This window comes from Rhea americana, unplaced genomic scaffold, assembly GCF_003343005.1.
Source record: "Rhea americana isolate MKP2758 unplaced genomic scaffold, rheAme1 scaffold_200, whole genome shotgun sequence".
Lineage (NCBI taxonomy): Eukaryota > Metazoa > Chordata > Aves > Rheiformes > Rheidae > Rhea > Rhea americana.
The window spans coordinates 369,780-390,223 of NW_028186151.1; the positions used below are offsets into that span (position 1 = coordinate 369,780).

Below are 20,444 nucleotides of genomic sequence, written 5' to 3' on the forward strand. Positions count from 1 at the left end.
AGCTGGTGGCTTTGGAGGCTCTTCTCCCCCACCTCTTTTCCTCTCTGACACAATGTCTGGAGACATAGCCTGTCACCTGGGATAGCCCAAGCGCAAGCGCCTTACTGAATCTTTACACGCCCACAGTGCATTTTCTGAGGTGTACCTAGCTGCAGCTTGTAGCACTTGGGGAGCAAGTTCCTCCAGTTTGCTGGCTCAAAATGTCCTATTTGAAACAAAAATGACTTGTCAGTATATCTATTCATATATTCAGAGTTAATCACTTCCTGCTCAAATAAATTAAACTCAGTCAAAGCTTAGCAATATAAAATAAGCTGTGGCAGTCTCTGATATGCAGTGACCCTCTTCTAAATCTCCTAAAACCCACCAGACACTGGTGTTCATCTTTAGCCCAAAGACTCTGACCAGTTGCAGCTTTCAGGAAGAAAAACAGTAAAATCAGACTACCAGACTGTGCTTTTAAAGAGGCACCAGGCATTGCTTGCGGAGCTGGGTGTCGCTTCCCAAAGTCCCATACCATCATTCGGTCCACGCTGAAGGACATTGCAACCTGTAGGCACGCTCGGTTAGCATAGCCCGAGCTCCCCCCCAGGGCTCATGGATTAACAGGAGACAGTGGAGGACGCAGGCGGCCGAGGGATGCAAGAGGGAGATGGGGCTGAGGCTCGTGCTTATCCTCATGCTGCCTCCCATGACACCAGCAACAAGTCCAGAGACAAAAATCAGCAATAGGGGAAACCCAGGCTCTGAACCTGGTAGGGCATTTGTTCTGCCTGTCTCTTAGCAGAAGGCTGACAGGCATTTTCAGAGTTTCCCCAAACTCAGGAGACATTTTTCTTCACCTTTCTGGTGTTTTTTGCTCACAGCTGGGCTCTCAGTTGAGTGCATGAAGCTGACTGCAGCAGCTAGCTTTTCGTCACCCCTACGCACAGAAGAGGTGAACACTCCTTCCCCCCCGAGCCTGTACTGTACATATATATATCAGTACAAGGTCCAGATACCCCTTCCAGCAGCCTGAAGAGGGTGAACCATATTTTTTTTTAAAAAAAGAAAAGACATTGATGAATCGATCCAGTTTCAGTTAATTTATTAAAATCAGTATTTGTTATGATCAACACTAACGAAAAAGAAAAATGTCTTTTAAATTAACTGTAAAGTAACATGTGTGGCCAGAGTATTGTAAACTTAATGAATAACACAAGTCAGTCAGAGTTCTTATTTAAAACTGAAAGACTGAAGTGGAAAGATTCCCTTTCAAAGTTTCGAGGTATGCAGTATATGGAGACATACTATATATACAGAGCACACACGCGGACACATACATACACAGGGATGTGTGCATATACATTTATGCGTATCTGCAGTCACCTATCTGGAAGGCATTTTGGCCATTCAGTGAAGTGAAATGAATTCACTTTGCTGTTCTGCTCAGCAGTGGCTGGCCTTTCCGGCCCATAACATTAAATTCCCCACAAACATGAAGTTTTAGCCAATGCTAGGGTGAGTTGTGAAGTGTCAGGGGAAAAAAAAAATCGCACTGTTGTATTTTTCAAACCTACAAACTTTTGGCCTCTGCAAGGATCCAGATTGTCTCATGCACAGCTACAAATGTAAAAAATAGAGAGATCTAGAAAAACGCACTTCATTTATATGGATAAATGCTATAAGTAGAACCTGACTGATGTGATGCCTATAATCAAACAGGCAAATAATCAGCTTTTGGATAGAAATCTGCTTGATGGACTGTTTAAAAAAAAATGAAATAGGCACATTCAAGGGTCAGGCTGTGACCACGGTGGAGAACAGGGACAGCAAGAGCTATCTCAACAGCCAGTGAGAGCTGCTGGTGCTCTCCAGGCTCGTGGCACCCTACGACGGGCTCTGTGCCGTGTTATAACTCATGCAGACACGTGCACAAGGGGAAGGCAGAAATCGCTGCTGCTCTCCTGGTCGCAAAGCCCTTGGTTGGAATGACAGCACCTGGCCAGGGAGGATGCAAACCTTGTGTCTCTTGAGAAGCCCCAATATTGGGGTAATTTGCCCAACCTGGAAAGAGAAGCTGCTGCAGCCCGGGCAGCAGCCGGCGGAGGCTGCCGCGCGGTGGCTGCCTGTTCCTGGTCTTGTGGCACCATCAAGTGGCTGCTGGCTCCTGCGGAGGACTGTCATTTCTCCTCCTGTGTCACCTTGCAGCGAGGCTCCCCAGGGCAGTCGTGCCAGTGGGGCGGGGGGGGGTGGAAATCACCAACCCCTGGTCCCCGCGCTGCCCGAGCTCCAGGCGCTGGTGCCGGGGGAACCTGCCGAATCGCCGCCGAGCCTCGCCGCCGGCCGTCGCCGGCCCTCCGGCGGCTCCCGGGGTGCCACGAGGTCCTCCAGGGAGGATGTATCCAGGTCAGTGCTGTCCTCCACAACCTGGATGGGGAACGTGAGGGAGATGCGGCGAGGGGAGCGGCAGTGTCAGGCCACACGTGGCATTTGCACCCAGAGCCCCGTACGAGCGAGTCAAAAGCGACCGGAATTTGTGCTGCCCTTTTTTTTTCTTTTTTTTGCAGGTCAGAGGCTACACAGAGCTGGCAGCTTGGGTGCCCAGGGATGGGCTGTGGGTGCAGGGGCCCAAGGGTGGACGCGGGAAGGGATGAGCTGCTTCACTGCTTTTCTGGGGCTATTTCCTGATTTATCTCATGATGCATCTGTGTGACAACCAGATGCACCAGGTTTAGTGCCCTTCATTCTAACTTTTCATAATTCTTACATTGGTCAGACCCATTCTCTGTTTTTCTCTGAATTGCAAATTGTTCCACAAATGTCATGCTTTCTTTTCTCTTTTCTTTTCATAAAAAGAAATTTGCTAGAGGAAGGCCCAGAATTTCATTCTCACTGCAATGAAAAAAAAATTTTTTGTTTTTGTACTGGGCCTTTCTTGGGTGAAGTCCTTCTCCTTTTTTTCCTCCCTAAAAAAGCAATTTGATTCCAACACTGCCATTACTTTAATTACATCAACTCTCCCCCATAAATTGAGGTTACATTTAAGTCCTGGTTTAGTAATTTAATAATTTCACCATTGCATCGCTCCAATTATCTCTGCATTTGTTCCAGAGACCTTTTCTCATTTTGGTTCTCTAGCATTTACTGTTGTTCTTCCAATTGCATGAATCCTGATTTTTCCTGAAGGGGGTCACTGGACCCTCTTTGGCTAGGGGAAGGACATGACATGTCTGTTGCTGGAGAAAGGGCCAAGCATCACGTCTCTGTCACTGCCTGAACTCCTTGCTGCACAGACTGTGTCCTATGACACTATGCTAAGAAAGGGGAAAACATTTTTTTCTCTAAAATTGTGTTAAAAAGCATCACTGTGTCTAAATCTAAATCCAGATCTTCAAGGCTCATTGGGAAAGGGGGTGGTTGTGAAGGCAAGCATTTCACTATGGATGTCCTCAGGCTTTCCCCCTCTCTCTCTTTGTTGTTTTGGGTAATACCTGCAGTTTCTTGGTGGGCTGGCTGGCTTTGGGGGACCCAGAGCTCCTCTCGGGGAAGAGTTTCACACCTCCGGCTGGTTTCCGTGCTGTTGTGTCCAGGCGTCTCTCCAAGACCTTCACCATGGCAGACACAGTTGTCCCTGCACAGGGCACAGAAGGTTAAAATGGGAGCCCTGGAGCCAGGCAATCACACAGCGAGTCCTGCTGAGCACAGTTCAGCTGCTACCCACCACCGCTGGTGGGAAGGGGTGGTGTCGCAGGCCTCCAGGCAGGGCCAGAAGTTGCCAAAGGATAAAGCTACCAGCACCTCTTCACCAGTCCTAGCACGAGGATAGAGAATTTAGACTTCTCCCTCTTCAGCCCCAGCAATAAAGTGACACGGTGGCACCAGAGGTACCATCCAGGCCTGTCCCTGCAGAGTTGTCCTGACATTAAAACAGCCACCCATCATGGGCCCAGAGTGCAGAGCACATTGAGACCACGTGCCCACAGCCATGGCACTGACCACAGCGGAGATGGCTGGAGGCACCATTCGAATTAATGGGCAGTTATTAGGCATGACCTACAGCGGTTGCTATGACCAGCAGTACCTGGGCCAGCTGTTTCCTCTGGTGAATCCAGGGCAGACTCATCAGATTCGGTGTCATCATCTGGCATCATTTTTGAGGGCATTTGTTCTTTCTGCGTGCTCGTGGGAGGTCTCAGCTTCGTGGGGGACAGGCCAGCCTGCTCCCATCCCAGTGTCACTTCTGAGCGGGCACGTGGGCTGCAGCAGGGTGCACAGAGAGAGATGGGTCAGCTGGGGCTGTATCCCACACAGCTGGGGCTGGAGGGCTCAGACTCAAGGCAGGCAGGGCACCCAGCTCTTGGACACTGCACACAGCAGGAGACAAGTGCTCATCGCCAGACCCACAACACAGAGGGGAAAAAAACTAGACCTGTTGCCTCTAGTACCCCTGCTACCAGCTCCTGCACTGGATACGTGGAAGTCCTGTGACAGTCTGGGGGCTGTAATGATCTGTCCTCAAGCAGGGCATTGCATGGAGATGCATCCTGTTTCTTGCTGCCACGGACAAATCAGTCGCACCTGCCTACTGCAAGCTCTTTCCTTCTGGCCTCTCCAACAGATACTCAAACCCAAGTTCACATACCTGCCTTGTGTTTAGACCTTGCTTGGGTTGAGTTTAAGACCTATATCTGGCTTCCTCTTTCCTCCTGGAGTAAAGTAGTAATTCTTTCTTCACCTGTTCTCCCAAAACCCAAGAGAATTTCCTCATCCCCTCAAAGCCTAACACAAGCGTAAAATGCCCCATGTTTACCTCCAGCACTACAGGGTGGGATACAAAACTTAAGGTCTGACTTTACTGGGTTGCATGAGTCAGCCCAAAGGGGCAGGGAAACTCCTTTTCCAAACAAATCTTTCTAAGGTGTCACATCACCCACTAGTCAGCAGTTCCCGAGAACATTTGTGTTTGTATAGCACCTAGTAGAGCTTGGGCCAGGCTTGTGACTAAGGGTCCTGGGCTCTCACACCCAAAGGAGACCAAAGGAGACAGTGGGACTCACCTTGGCTGTGGGACAGGTCCCAGGTGAGGGTTTGCTGGGTTGCTGGCCTTAAGGGTCTGGGTGGTCCTTGGGAGTGTCCCTGGAGAGCTGTGGGTGGTGCGGGCTCTGCTCCGAGGAGCCGGCCGGGGGGCTGCTGAGGCCCCAGGCTGTAGTGCAGCTAGCTTCACCACAGGCTGCGAAGATGGCGGTGACCAACGAAGTGGCCAGGGGCTCTTTTGGCTTTTAACTGTAAGGTGATATTAAGAGCAAGGAAAAATCGTTACCTACCACCAGTCTTGTGCGTGCAGCTCCTGGGGGAGCCACGCTACCCACCTGGCCTGAGGAAGCAACACTGGGTAGGAAAAAGGGAGAAAAAAGGATATTCAGAACAACGCTGAAGAGGATCCCCTGGCTCAGAATCTCCTGGGAGCCCTTTGGGCAGGGCCACACCACCCCCCTGCCCTTGCAGGCTGACAGACTGACTCTCCCCAGAGACATGCAGACAGACAAACCCCCTGCCCAAGCTATTCAAGCAGCTCAGAATGGGAAGGGAGAAAAAGCAGGCTTAGGTAGACCTTTCCCACCACTCAACAGTCTGCTGGTAATCCTTGCAAAGCGTCCCGTTCTTATGGGACCAGTTGGACTCTGTGACTTTTTGTAACCTCATTTCTTAGTGGCAAAATGACTCTCATTAAGTGTGAGCTTTTGGGTAGGTTAGGGATCTTTTAGAGGTCATCTTTGGGAAAGCTGATATCTTTTGACCATGAAAGGCCAGCCCAGGCAGGGTCAGTAATGCAAAGAGCAGTTGCAAAGACTTATATCACCCTAAATGCCCTTTGCTGCCCTTTCTCCATCTCACTGCCCCACTGGGTGAGGGAACGGCAGCCCGCAGCCATGGGTAGGTGGGGTCATGCAGCCCCTCTCTACATTTCTAGAAAGAACAGGAGATCACTTCACCTGAGATGACAGAGCTGTGCAGTGAAATTACCGTTGGGCTTCTCGCTTTGCCTGACTTTCCACATGACTGCTCGGATTAACTTGTCCCTCAAGTGGAGGAGCTCTGGAAACCTCTCAGCCTTCTGCTGCTGCTGAATTCTGACCAGAGTTTGGAGGTTTTTGTAGGTCTGAGTTGAGATCCCCTTGGCAACCTAGAGCAGAGGGTAGCTGAGGGGCTTGACGTTGTTCTCCCACAGCATTATACACTGAAACATGCCCTCACCACCACTTCCCCTATCACGCGAGCTTTCTGCAAGCTCCAAGCCCACTGAACCCACCTGAGCTGAGAAAGGTTGCAACAGGCCCAATACCCACCCTGTCCTTAGTACAGATGCTCTTATCCCATGCAAACAGGCTACTAAGAGGCTTTAGTCCTCTGCTTGCAAAGCCCTCCTCTGCTTTGGTAAATGACCACTGAGCAGTAAATCCAGCTATTTCAGGCAATTTCTAGCCTACAGAGTAAGTGCAAGCATGTCCACTTGGGAGGTATTTATAGCTCCAGCAGGTTTTGCAACTGTGAATGTCCTGGGGCAGTAGAGATGTGAAATGATGAGAAAGTGAAGGAGGGTTGTATGCCTCTGGATCTGTTTTAAGATGTTTTAAGATACCTCAGATGCTCCTGACTCTCACAAATGGCCACCTCAGCCTTCCCTAATAACATGCTAGGGGAAGGAGGGGAAAGCCAGGGCCACAGCCTGTGTAAAATGAACCCAGGAGCACTCAGTTTCACTCTGGTCTCCTGTCAGAGGCTTTCACTCCTTAAAAGCACCTGCAGGAAACTATCACACAAGGAGTCATTAATTCACTCCTTTTTCTTTGTGCCTTCAGGACCTGCAAATCCCGATGGACAGAACACAAGCGCTGCCTTGCTCAGAAACATTGTCTGAGGGAGCAAGGGGTAGACGCTTAGGTCTTCAGCAGAGGTGCAGCCATGCGTGCTCACTGCTTTTGCACCAGCTCTGCGAGGTGCTAGGTGGTGGTGTTGCATCGCTAGGAGCTCAGGGAGACTTGCAGGAGACACTATTTAATATACTCGGCATGAAAAGGGCTTGGACTGTAAAAGTCCCCTTGAAATCCCCGTGATACAGACTACTGTGCCCTTACGAACCCTCGTTTTACAAGGCATTTTCCTGAAAGACAGCAAGGCCTGGTTTATTTAGCATATGAATGACTGCTTGCAAGAAGGACTTGCTGGAGAGAGAGCTGTAACGAGCAGGAGGCAAGGTGGTGATACAGTCACACTCCTTGAGCAGAGACAGGAGCACCACATTGTATTGCCTGTGCCGTTGCTGCGTGGTTTGAGTTCCACCTTGCTATTTGCCTGCAACTATTCCTGACAAGGATTGTTTTACTACCTATTAGTGCAGAAAAAAAAAATATAGCAGTCCAAAGTAGTCTTTATCTTGATGTACCCACTCAGGCCTGGCATTTCAGGATTGCAGTGCAAAAGCAGGCTTACCTTCCTCACACCCATGCTCTCCAGCTTCTCCTCCAACATCTCCTCCAGGATGGGCCGAAACTGCTTCAGGAGGTTGGGGTTTCTCTGAAGAGCTTCCAGGAGCCTCTGCTTCCCATGCAGGATATCCTCTGTGTCTGCAGTAAAACAAGGCCTGGGGAGTCAAGTGCTGACATCAGTGCAGTGATGTGCCCCAGCCTGCCAGAGAGGAGGCTGATGGGTCCCTTCAGCCCTTTGAGGACACGGGTCCCACCAGTACCCACCTTCTTCTGATGACTCTTCTGCAGTCGCGACTTTGGGTGCTTCCCGGGTCACTGCACAGACAAAAAGGAGCCGGTGAGGGCTGAGAGAGAAACCAAGGGCCTGATGTGGGAGCAGACTTGGATCTCCAGCTTGTTCTTCATATAAGCAAAGAGCAGACAGAGCTGTATCTTGGGGACCCAGCACTGGCTCGGGCCTGGTTACAAGCCCTTGGAGAACGTCCCCGAGGGAAACCTAGTGGTGCTCGCAAGCAGCCCTCTGCCACCCCTTGGGTCTGGAACGAGCAATACACCTGTTGGGTATTTTCTGTTAGGAGGGAAAAAAAGAAAAAAGCCTTAAAGTAGAGATGCTTTTTTTTTTTTTTTTTCCTGAAAAGTAGCAGACAGCAGCATCACACATCTGGGTTTGCTGCTGTGCTGCAGACATCAGGGAGCTGAGAAGTCCCTGTGTTCTTACCCTGGCTCTTGATTAGAGAAAGCCCAGATAAATGAAGAAACCACAGTGTGTTTTGACTCCCTATTTTCATGCAAATAACTACTGGCATCATTTTGAAGGAGGCAGCAAGGGAAGGAAGAGGTCATTCATTTGTTGCGAGCTCCTGATTGAAATCCAACTCCTTTGGGGTACGTCTACAATGCAAAAGGCACCCGAGAGAGTTAGTTTTCTGCTAGTGAGCCAATTCTGTGGTCTGTGCTGTCGCAGCTGATATTAAAGGGTCTGGAAGATAGCTGCTCCAGGGTCACGTGGGTAGACGTACAGCCAGCTCCCTGCAACAGACACAGCATGTTTTCCTCGCTTACTTGCCTGAACCAGCGAAGATATTGTAGATGGACAGCAAGAAGACAGTGTCCTCTGAATGGCTAGTGGCAACTACGGAAAATTTATCTAGCCCCAAACTGATTCACCTTAAAATAAATCATCATTACCTTCAGGTTTGCTTGCAGACAGCAGCTTTATCTGTAAAGAAATAGGCTAGGCATCATTCAAAGATCAGTTCTTTGTAATCTGGGGGTAACTTATCCTCTCTCAGTGGAATATTGCTATTAAAAGCACCACGAAAGGAGAAAAAAAATAGTTCTATGACAAACTGAAGCACCAGGATAAAAGACTTTTTTTTTTTTTTTTTTTTTTTTTTTGCTGAGACCACAATATAGCTTGTTCCTAGACAGACTCCCTATTACCAGTGAGAAAGACCAGCTTCAGCTCTGTCCAACTGGTCAAGCCGAGTCAAAGACAAGCCCATCAGCAGCCACAGTATGGGCATATGCATGAGAGCAGAGGCTTAAATTGGTCAAATACATCCACCAAATACCTTTTTCCTTGCAAACGAAGCGTACCTCCAAGGGGTCAGCCTAGGTTCTTCCTTTTCCCGTAATGCAAATACTAGCACAGTGGATGCCGTCCTGTTACACCCACACATTATTCACAGGTCGGATAAAGACTAAACTATGCTCCAAATCACAACATGAAGTGTTGCGCTGGTGATCCAGCGCCCTGGCGGCATGGTTCCTTTTGGCCAATATTCAAGTAACGTTTTGTGCTTAATGAGTGGGAGATAGACCCCAAAGTAGCAGAACATTATGCAATGAGCTTGAAGTAAGGCATAGGCTTAACTAAGTGTTTTAAGCCTGCTTAGAGTTAAAGAAACAAGTTCTGCTTAAATACTCTGATGAATCAAAATTCCCCACTTCTACCCCCCACTCTATTTTAGCCTGAGCATTTTTGGGCTGTGAAGAAACCTGCAGAAACCTTCTTTATCTGTCAGGAGACTGAGACAAAGAAAGGGAGGCACAAGGATGGTGAAAAAGGAGAGTCAAGAAACGGGAAGAGGGATAAGTAAGGTGTACAATCCAGGCACTGCCTGGGGGTCCCTGCTGGGAAGCCCAGCACTAAGTCAGGAAAATACATCCAACATGTTTTTTTCTGACCATACTACATGTGTTGAACCTGCTTTTAGGGTCAGGCAGACTGGGTGGGGAGTGCAGTGCATTTCCCCGCTGACAGGAGACTGCCTGGATGGATGGATCAAGCATCCTGGTATCACCAAGTCAGAGCCCATTCCAGGCCTGCCAGTATATATAACTGCCCACCATTTCCTGACACGATCTCTCCACCTTTCATCACCTTTCATTTCTCCAAGTTATGATCCCAGATGGATGTGAGCAGCTTACATGAACGTAACACCCAGGTCCTACATGCAGGAGACACCACATGCTGTAGCCAGGGTTGGAGCAATATTGCTACATACCATTTTCTCCTGTGACTTAATGACTTCAGTCTGGTCTCTAAGCCGGGTGCTGAGCGTGTCCATTTCCTGACGGAAGTGGTCTGTAACTGCCTGGTGGTCCTGGAACAGTGTGGCACGGAGCTTCTCGTTCTCGTTCTTCAGCTGAGAGGAATGAAAAGGGAACAAGAAGAGTTTAAGATGCTGAAATTAGCATCTTAACTGGGGAAACCAGTTGGGAAAACTGAGGAAACTCTTTAGGTTTTTGTTCATTGTTGAATTGCTAAAGCAACCTGAGGCCTGTTGGCAGACTCCTAGTGCTCTCTTTTCCCTCTGGATCACAACTCAATGTAAGTCTGAGTAGAACCTGACCTACAACTGCCGTTAGGGGCGGCACCCAGCAGTTGTGGGGACATGTCCTCCCAAAGGCAACCATGACCTTGCAGAAGATGTACAACTGACCTTGTGTCAGCAAGCTTGTGCCTTCTCATCAGCTGCAATTGGATATAGGTCCTCTTTCTCTGAGGAGACCTAATATCTCTGGGGTTTGGAGCTAAGATGGAGAAAAAGCAGGGAAGAGTCCAGGTCTTTGAGTGAGGTGCCCAGGAGCTCACAAGGAGGCTCGTGGCACTTACCTGGGCCTCCTGAGCCAGGTGTTCCCTCCGCAGCTTCTTCAGCTTCTGCTTCCACTCATCCCTCTGCCAAATTAAACACAAAGCTGTTTCTTCCTTCTCAGTCCACAGGCTGTGGGCTCCTCACTAACGGGGGCACCCAAATGTGCCCATACTTTGAGAAATCTAACTTTCCTTCAGGTCCTGGAGGACCTTCTGGCACTGTAATGGCGGTGCTGGGGAGCCTCAGAGCTGTCACAGGCTTTTTCCAACCTTTTTGGTGTTCAGAGGCACCAAATGTGTTGAAGCTCCTGCTGCTTTAGCCCTTATAGAGGGAGATAATCAATACACAGCGGAGGAAATTTTTTTTTCTCTGGTACTTGAAATGCTTTTCCACATGGTGAGTTTCTGTAGAGATGGATTTCCCTGCAGGAAGCAGGTTCACCTGGGACTGGATCATGCCCTCTAAACTCTTCAGGTCCCATGTTTGGGCTCAGTATATCAGGTGCTGTCATTCAGTAGGAACTCATTGCTGGTCCCTTTTGCTAGCTGAACCCAAGCCGAGACTTCTGCTGATGCACACACTAGCAGATGTGCACAGAGGTGCACGAACACGGGTCCATCACCATCAAAATGCACCCCTGAGGGAGCATAACGAAGACACCTGCAATCCACTCCTCACCTGCACGTCCATCTTCTCTCGTACATCCCGTAGCTCTGCCTGGGTCACTGCCCACTGATGCTTCTCCTTGTAGTCATCGTCCTGCAGGGTCCCCAGGTTGGACACTGTCACGTTTCTGGCCTGCAGCTCCTGCAGTTTCTGTAGTAGGAAGAAGAAGCAGCTGTTGGTGCCTCAGTGGGCTAAGGAGGGGAAGCAGCACAAGTGCTGCTCCTCCCACTTTGGGCAATCACTGCCTCTTTCCCCAAATCCCAGCGATGCACCAGGAGCACGGAAGGGAGGTTTCTCTGGGCTATGAAATTGAGAAGCTGAAGCGAGAGCCTGTGGGGACCAGGTAGGGCAGCAAGCTTAGATGTCCCCAATGCTCTGCACCTCTCAACAAGACATGCACGAGGCTGGGTCACGTGCCCTGAGGCAAACTACGTCTCTTCCTCTGCTGTAGGATCTCACACCAGCACACTTGCTCACCCCTTCCACGGCACTGCTCCTGCTGGCGATGTCCTTGAATTCGGTGAGGAACAGCTGCCTCAAGCCATCCAGCTCTTGGTGGAGCTTTGTCCTCTCCTCCTCTTTCCACCTTTCAAAATCTCGTCTGCCCTCCTCTTCTCTCTGACGAGCTTTCTCTGTTTCCTAAAGGGAATGGGGGGGAGGGGGGAGAATCAGAGTTGGACATTTCCTGGCTGCAGAGCAGAAGCAGCAAGGCTGGGACACGGTTTGGGGCTTCTGCCTCGGCTTCAGCGATAGGAGCACCGACAACCTCAGTACCCCAGTCACTGCTCAGAACTTAGACCGTGCCTGCACACCAAAGGAAGGTTAAGGTAGTACATCCTCCCAGGGGCAGGCACTCCTACCTGTGTGTAATAGTGCTTATTTCCACATAACATTTCCCACAGGAATTTTCTGGGCAATATTTCCAAAGAAAATGATTCCCACTATAAAAAAAATTTTTCGCTATATTTTTCATTTGCACTTTAAAATTGCCCCACGTTCTATCTCATCTCCTTCTTCCTCCCTCCTTCTTTTCCAAACAGCCAGCAACGCCCGCGCGCCCGTACGTGCTCCCGGCGCAGTTTCTCCGCGTCTCTCTCCGCTTCCAGGCGCTGCTGCGTCTCCCTCAGTTTCACTTTCAGCTCCTGAATCTCATCCTCCATTTGCTCCACCTGCTTCTTCTGCTGCCTCTCTGCAAAGCCGAGGGAAACAGGGGCATGCTGAAAAGGGCATGCTTGCAAGGTCCTGCTGCTGCGATTTTGCTTTGAGGGGCAAGGAGGGGAAAAATAATTTAATAAATGTTCACGGAAATACAGAAATGGGAACAACACGACGTAAGCAGCTGCCTTTAAACCCCCACGGTCACTCTCTATTTTCCAGCATCCACATCCGATAGGGAAAACCCTCCCATTAACAAAGTGAAGGGAGAAATTCTGCCTGTGCTCACCAGCCTCACTGGCTTCAGCGTGTCTGCGCTGAACATGGGCTTGGAGGAAGGAGTAGTTCACGAAGGCTTTATCGCAGAGCTGGCACTGGGGAGAGAAAGCAAGCCAGTGAGAGGACTTGCATCTGCAGACAGAAGCACTCCCCATGTCCCTGACCTAAGGGAAACAGGATTATTCTGCTAGTTTAAAGCGAAAGGGGAAATCCTAAGAGACTCGCCTAACACAGTAGCGGTATATTAGATCGCAGCTGTTAAGAGTGGCTCCTTCCTAAAGTCCAAGGACCACCAAACCCAGGAGCTTCTGGAAATCTTTCATAGGGCTGGAGGGTGTTTAAAGTCTCCCTGCCACGAGATGGCCTCCAGGACACAAGAATGTTTTAAGATCTCCCTCTGCACCCTCCTTCCTCAGTGATCTGGGCTGTTCTGACTACCTGTAGTTGACTTAGCACTTCCCCAAAAAATGAAACTTCCCTCTTGGCCAGCAAGGACTTTGCAATCACCATGAAGCTGCCACAGAGCAAACCCAGAGCAGATGTGATAAACGGGGAACTGGGAAAGCAGCAGGGCTGGCCACAGTTTTCCTGGGGTCAAGGTGACCCGTGAAAAGTCCCCTTCTTTGAGCAGCAGCAGGTGCTCAGCTGGTTGCAGGTTTCAGGCAAAGCAAGCCTCGAGTTACCTGCAGCATTGCTGGGCAGGAGAGGCGGGGTCCTGACGTGAGTCAGTGCAGGTAGCCAGCAGCAACCTTTCCCAGTAACTGCTTTGGTACTGGACTGACTTTATGCTCCACTAGCTGTAGTTTTATGGCCCTTACTGTTCCGTACACTCAGCTGGGCCATGAAACCTGTCTGATCCTGGCAACCCTCTGAGAGTCCAAAGACACCAGTGGGTTACAGACGCAGTGAGGAGCCTTGGGATGAGTTTTACAGCGGCTTTCCGAGACCCACAGGGACCCACTATCCCTTTTCCGCCGTGCACCTTGTGGTAGCTGTTAGCCCCAGCTTGCAAGAGGAGCTGCTGGGTGGCGATCAGCTTCTTGCGCCTCCTACTCTCCTCCTTCACCCCCCTGAGCTCCTCCGCCTGCCTCGCTGCCTCCTGCTTTGCACGGGTCAGCTCGTCGAGGGCAGCCTGGAGGCGCCCAGCCTGCAGGGTCAGCGCGGCGCTCAGGCTCTCCTGGCAGTGCAGCAGGTACTCGATGCTCAGCTGGGCCATCTTGAGCACCTTCAGCAGGACGGGGTCGACGGGCTGCCCGCAGGACGGGCACCGCTCCGAGTCCAGGTTGCAGAAGGTGACGCCGGCAATGTGCTCCTGGAGCGCGGCCACATCCAGCTCCCGGGCCACGCGCTCCACGTCGATGGCGCTGAACCGCCGCCAGTCCACGCTGGCCCGCCGGGGCTGGAACTGGAAGGGGCGGACTCCCACCAGACCGGCCAACGCGGCCCCATCGGTGGCAGAGGGCAGTGGGGTGCCACAGCCTGGCATTGCCGGGGTGCCAGGCGGATGCGGCGGATGGAAAGTGTCTGCAAAAAAGGGCTGGAAAGCAAGAAGGATGCATTACAGCAAGCTGACTCCACCAGCCTGCACACACCTGCAGCATCATAGAACTTCTCAGAGCACATCCTACGTGAGAAAAAAAAAAAACAAAAAAAAACCCTTCCTTTTCCTTCTTTATTCCTTCTTCTAACTTTTTCTTCAAATGAACAGAAACACCCATATTCCCCTTAAAGTAAGTTCTTGTTTTGTCTGCAAATTAAAATACCTTTCAGCTAGCCCTGCTGATATCCAGTCTTACTGGCTTACCTGCCTGCAGTTATGTCTAAAGTTTGTACCAACCCTTCTGTATTCAGCACCTACGGAAAACGTTGAGGTTTCTAAATACGCTGTTAGTAGCGTAATAAATTGAATAATATCAAATCTACTGGCCCGCGAGCCACGTCTGCATGCATATCCATGCAACAAACAGAGATACGGAGCATCTGTTCAACTCATTTCCCGCCCCCACCCCGAAAAAAGGCATGCATAGCCCCACACTAAAATTTTGGCATATGCTTGGTGCATAAATGGGTCAGTCTGCACATGCATGTATATGCTACAGCTGTATTACATGCTAGAGATCTCCTTATGCAAAATGGTATCTATTGCTTTTGCCAAATTTTGGGGGGGGGAAAAAACTCTACCAGTTTATTGGTGTATTGCAATCAGAAGAATAACTAGAAGTCAATGAATACTAGTGATACTGCTTCTACTTTTTGCTCGTTTCCCTAGCTGTGCCCGAAACCATAATTACATAAGCATATTTAAACTGTACCATTTTAAACCTCTAACTGGCTCTATATTGGTCGTAGGCTGTGTAACGAGGACGTCATCTAGAGGACGCTGTGAAATGCAGTTCAACTGAGAGCAAGCATCAGGCTTCTCTGAGTTAGTCTAGCTCCCTGTTTGCAGCTGCCCACCACGTGCTGATTTTCTGGCTGCTACCCCTACCTTTAGGTAGCTTTTTAGAAAATGCATAGCTTTTTAAAAATGCTTAGCTTTATTTAAAAAAAAAAATGCTCTTTGCTGGAAGGCTGCTTACCATGCTTTCGGGCCAGCCCGGCCGGGGCGCGGAGCAGAGCGGCCGCGCGCGGCCGGGTGCGCAGGGCGTTACTAGGTGCGCTGTGTACCGCAGCAACGCGCCTCCCCCGCCGGCCCGCGGCCGCACACGCGCGCTTTCCAGCGCCTTTTAGCTCTCCGCCCAACTTCTTCCTTTGCCTTTGCTCTCTTCTTTCCTTGCCTCAGCCCTGCAGGATGCAAGAAAGCCTTGGCGCCCGGCTGCCCTGCAAATCGGCTGTAGCTGCGCCCGCGCCGCAGGGATGCCCAGCGCAAACGCGCTGCGAGCCTTCGGGAGCAGCTGCGCATCAGGGGGGCACCGAGCTTAACCCTGGCTTTGCTTTAGGCTTTGGTTCGTTTTTCATCTTTTCTGTTGTATACCTAGAAAACATCCCATCAACAAGACCCTTCCCCAGTTTTATTTAAAAAAAAAAATACTCAGGATCAGAGCTTCTACTCATGGTAAGGACAGGTTCACAACCCTGAGCTTCAAAATCCTGTTTGAACTCCTCTTGTATAGCCAGTAATTCTATCCAGAAAGGTCATTATTATTAATATTGCAGGTGATACACTTTTAGCAGCACTGTACTGTCTAACAACTCAAGTCATTGCATCAGATAAAGTCAACTGCATGTATATATATATATATATATGCATATAAAATTTGTGTATGTACCTATGTATGTATATAGGTGCCCAAATACATACAGAGAGAGAGACTCATGGCTACAAGTTGCATAAATCTGCTAGGTCCTGCCACTCTGGGCAGGAGGTTTCCCTTGCAGCGCTGGGACCCCGGAGCCCTGGCCGGCAGCCCAGGGTGAGCCCGGTCCGAGCAGCAGGCTGCTACGCAGAGCGGCGCAGCACTCTGTTTACTCACACGCCGTGAAACAGAAACTTCCAGGGAAAGCCTCTACCCCAGGGTTATCAGCTTCCCGCTGTTGCAGCTGCCTGGGGAGGAAACGGGACGGTTCCCATCTGGCAGAGAGAGCCACGGGCCTCCGAAGCTGTCCAGGCTGCACAATACTGATCTGCTCTTTCATGGGAAAACCTTGAGGAGTATCATATATGCAAATACATATGTACCTTCCCGATGGATAGGGACAGGATCCACTCAGAGCATAAATCCAGCACATCAGGGCTGGGCTGAATTTGCCATAGGAGAATTTGTCATGTGAGTTAGCTGCTCTTGGAAGGGTTATCCTATGGGGCAGCCCACGAAGGGAGATCCCACATCCCACCTCTCTGCTGCTCTCTGGAGTCAGGTCCTTAGCCAGGATCCCAGAACTGCTAGGGGGATATGCAGTTTTATAAACCCTGCCCTGGGCAGGGTTGCCAGCTGACCTTGGAGCACCTTCCAGCACAGATCCTTCCTGCCATGGGCTAGCAAAGCAGAGGAGGAATCTACCTTTTGGAATAAAGCAGGAGGCATAAGAGCTAAACCTTTAGGCAAGTCCTAGCTGGGGAACCAGCCCTGCTCTGGCTGCAGCTCCCTCCCCTCACCCCCAGCAACCACCTTGCTCTCTGCCAGAGCACAAATTGAAGTCCCCTAACGATCTACTGCATTCCCCCAGGGCAGGTGCCATTGCACAACCTCGTTAATATTAACAACTTCTTCATGCACCAAAGGCAGTGGCATTTACCTCAGCCATCATTGCAGCCTTGTCGCTTTGCAGCGTGGCAGAGAACATCCTGTTGCCTGGCGTGTTTTCCCCTCCATTTTCTTCCAACACTTTCATGCATGGTGCCACGTATAACACCTAAGTCAGTGCCACCACGGCTTCAGTAGGACTTTGGTTGACACAATAAAACCAAAGCATCAGGCAACCTGGGAACCTGGTTCCAAAGTTTTATTTCTTCTCTTCAGTTCTTACTTGAATATGCTCAGCTGGTGTAAATCAGTAAATGCATTTTGACTTCCATGGTGCAATGTTAATTTACTTCAGCTGACGTGAAGGAGCTGTTGGCAAAAGGCTTCCCCATCACAGACAAGGGAAATTTGGCTATGACCTTCACTAGGACTAAGATTTTACTCGTATATGGTGAGGGCAGCAGCTTTGAGGGATACAGAGTCCATCATAAAGGTAGCAACCAGTACCAGGCAGAGTAACCTAAAGTTCAGGGAGCTCAGATGCAACATTTCCACTCCACTGTGCAAAAATGAGCTCCATCAAAATGCTGATAGAGCTGGCTTTCAGAAACTGTGATGAGCTTTCGTATCCCAGACTGGCAAAAAGATTAGGGGGCTGAAACAGGGCATGTCCTCATGATGAAAAAGCTGAAGACCAGTGTTTTTCCTGGGCTCCCTAGGAAGTTAACTTCAGCCCTTTCTTTGCAAAGGAAACTGTTTTCTATAAGGGTGGTTGGCTGGCAAAAGGGTCACCCTAAAGCTCCAGCCCTGCACTTAGCAGGGAGCCATGCAGCACAGAGACTTGCTGCTCTGGTGCAGCAGTGCAGGCAATCGTCAGGTGGAGGGGACACAGGTGGGATGCCAACTTCACAACATCCCCAGCAGAAACCAGGCAGCGGAGGGAAGCCAGGACGTTTGCTCTACCAGTTAACAGCTGTCGTGTGGTCCTCTTCTTTGCGACTCACAGCCTCCGGCAGGGAAATCTCATCCCTTTCTCATTTTCTCCCACCCTTCCCCACCTCCACCTTGAGGCCTCCCTCACCTGTTTGAACGTTTCATGGACTTCTTCACTCCCTACAAAGTGCCCCAGTTCACCTCATTGCCAGCATCCTTCTGCTCCCTTGCTTATTTGGGAGTTTGCAAATGTTGGGAAACGCCCTACCATGGAGCAGAGAGGTGTCAGGAGACCTGGACTCCGTGTGTGCGAACTGCGTGGGCAGCTTCCCTAGCTCCTCCGCACCCTGAATGACAGCAGCCTTCACCTCTCCCCCTTTCTCGGCCTCTCCTCTCACCAAAATCTGGTGTTCCCGACAGCAACATCGCTTTCAGCCTGGCTGCTGGGACTCGCTCTGAGTAGCAATGTCTTTCTCAGACAGACGCAGGGAGAACCTCCTCGCTTGAGAGCAGCGCTGAGACCGGCTGTGCTTATTGCTGGAGTCACTGGCGTTTCACTGCACGTCCCCACCGCGTACGCAGCCAAGGGAGAGCAGGCAGCCTGGGCACGACCAGCCCGCTAGGCAGATGACAGAGGAGCTAATACGTAACCAAGCAGAGCCTCGGAAATGCTTCTCTGCTGAGCTAATGCAAAAAGAAACCTCAAACAGTTCAAGTCGAAACACTTCCCCCAGCACTGTCCCTCCCTTGCATAGACACTGCCTTCGTTTTCCCAGCTCTAGCAGGAGCAGAAAAGATGAAAATACTTACTTCTTCCCAGAGGGAGCAACTGCAGAGAGTCTACAAGGACAAGACCGATGAACGTGGACGGTCAGAAGTGGCTCAAAGCAGCCAGAGGGGCTGTCCAGAGCTGTGTGCGCAGCAGGGAGGGCTCTCCAGGCTGTAACCCTACACTCCTTCCCGCTATCTCCCCCCTGCCCCGGGAAATTCAAAGCCGTCCAGAAAAAGCCGTTCACGAGGCCAGATTCAGGAGAAACCTACCTCCCTGCTAAGGTAGCGCGGAGCAAAACCAAACCTCCGCGGGCAGCACCCCGGGGGGAACCCGCCCTCCCAAGAGAGAAGGGGCAAAATCCTCCCCCTGCGCCNCCCCCCCCCCCAAGAGAGAAGGGGCAAAATCCTCCCCCTGCGCCACGCTGTTGGTCTGACAACCTGAAACACTCGGCCGGGCCCCGGCTGCCCTCACGCCGTTGCAGTCCGACTGACTTTGGCGGGGTTACTCAGGCTGACGCGGGGCTGGAGGGAGAGTCGCGTCCCGGCGCGGCGTTCAGCGCTCGTGGACCCGCTGTGTGCAGAAGGCTTCCTTTTTCCAGCTAATCTTGCCGTAATTTCTAGCCGCAGAAATGAGGCTGCAGATTGCAGCATGCTCATTAGCCGCTGTATTTACAAAAGATAGCATTGTGCAGATGGCAAACATTTGATGACGGACTACCAATCCACCCCCACCTTTCTGCTCCCAGCTCCAGGCTTATAAACAGCTGTCGAGACAGGCTCGGAAGGGATTCGTAAATTGAGCTTTTCAAGGGTTTGGGTGGATTTGCACTGCAATGCTGGAGCCAGCAGAAGCCTGCAGGAATGCTGACACCCGGGCCTCAGCAAACTGTCCAGGACAGGCACCTTCTGGGTGTGGGAAAGGAAAATACCAGAGAGAGGGAAGGAGAATAGACGTAAAAAAGAAAACACAGGCAAGGAGTGGTGCGTCAGAGAACCCAAAAGGGAGATAAGAAGGCAGCATAGGTGGCACAGCCAGCTGAGGGTGACTGGGGCTGTTGCTGGGCTGTTGCACCGTATTTTCAAAGGTATTAGACATCCATTTATTGCACAGGGAACTTTGGAGGGTCAGTCCTGCCATCTTCTTGGTGTCTCAGCACTTCCTCTCCAACGGAGGGTAAAAAGGGAAATGTGACTCTTCATTTCTGTGCCAGGGAGGTCAGGAGATAACAGGAGACAGACAGGGCTGACTCCTGAGGATGGAGAAATACAGGCCCTTCCTGGAAGAAGCTAAAGTCAAAGTGCAGGAGGAAAAGCTTTTTTAAAAATAACAATCATTTTCCAGAGGAAGGCAGGGGGAAGGAATTTCAGAGGCATGGTGGTTTATTAACCATATTATTTTTACTTACATTTGTAAGGTCCCTCTCAAAAACGTAGGGTGTAAAATAAGGTTTGTGTTAGAAAAAAAAGAGCCTGTCTTAATGAAAAGACAGTAGCAGTTTGGGCTGTGTATGTCATCCAGACGCTGCTATACCTTTGCGTTACACTTGCATTATACTTGCATTGGAGTCCTCAGTTAAGCCCAAGGCTTGTTGTGTTTGGGACTTTTGATGAAATGCATAGCTGCCAATAGTGCAAAGGGGTGCAGAGGTGCTTCTGAATGTCCTACCAGGAGATTGTGCATCTCCTTGGAACTTTTTCCTTTAAAAAGCTCACCAGAAATGCCTGTAAGTCCCTTTGATTCAGTAAGGGTTGGTCTGCAAACAGCTATAAGAAAACAGAACTGAATTTCCAAAACCACTCAGGCAAAGGAGTCCTTAATGTGACGTCAGATGGATACCCACCACCATTCTGCGTATGCGCCTCAGCATCCTAAGGCAACAAGGAGA

At 50.4% G+C, this 20,444-nt stretch overlaps 1 protein-coding gene across 2 annotated transcripts; it reads right to left on the reverse strand.

The window, feature by feature from the left end:
* Positions 1-1,149: 1,149 nt before the first annotated feature.
* Positions 1,150-18,655, reverse strand: DZIP1L (DAZ interacting zinc finger protein 1 like). 2 transcript variants are annotated; one of them, XM_085303888.1, is made up of 16 exons: positions 18,598-18,655; positions 13,653-14,207; positions 12,681-12,765; positions 12,301-12,425; positions 11,714-11,875; positions 11,249-11,386; positions 10,591-10,653; positions 9,980-10,120; positions 8,658-8,688; positions 7,734-7,784; positions 7,474-7,607; positions 6,007-6,166; positions 5,040-5,265; positions 4,064-4,239; positions 3,474-3,613; positions 1,150-2,409 (listed from the first exon to the last, which is right to left on the reverse strand). In XM_085303888.1, exons 2-16 carry the CDS (start codon positions 14,154-14,156, stop codon positions 2,239-2,241), a joined length of 2,307 nt encoding a protein of 768 aa, XP_085160014.1. In that variant the 5' UTR covers positions 14,157-14,207; positions 18,598-18,655; the 3' UTR covers positions 1,150-2,238. The 2 variants fall into 2 exon arrangements, with proteins under 2 accessions (XP_085160014.1, XP_085160015.1); XM_085303889.1 differs by lacking the exon at positions 18,598-18,655 and adding an exon at positions 16,825-16,915.
* Between the last annotated feature and the right edge of the window lie 1,789 nt (positions 18,656-20,444).

Excerpts from the sequence above, each read along its gene's own strand:
- DZIP1L (XM_085303889.1), bottom strand. The coding sequence starts at position 16,902 with ATGCCACTGCCTTTGGTGCATGAAGAAGTTGTTAATATTAACGAGGTT. Across the intron at positions 14,208-16,824 it reads ACCTGCCCTGGGGGAATGCA|CCCTTTTTTGCAGACACTTT; the intron begins GTAGATCGTTAG and ends CTTGCTTTCCAG. Across the intron at positions 10,121-10,590 it reads ACCTGGCTCAGGAGGCCCAG|CTGAAGAACGAGAACGAGAA; the intron begins GTAAGTGCCACG and ends CATTCCTCTCAG.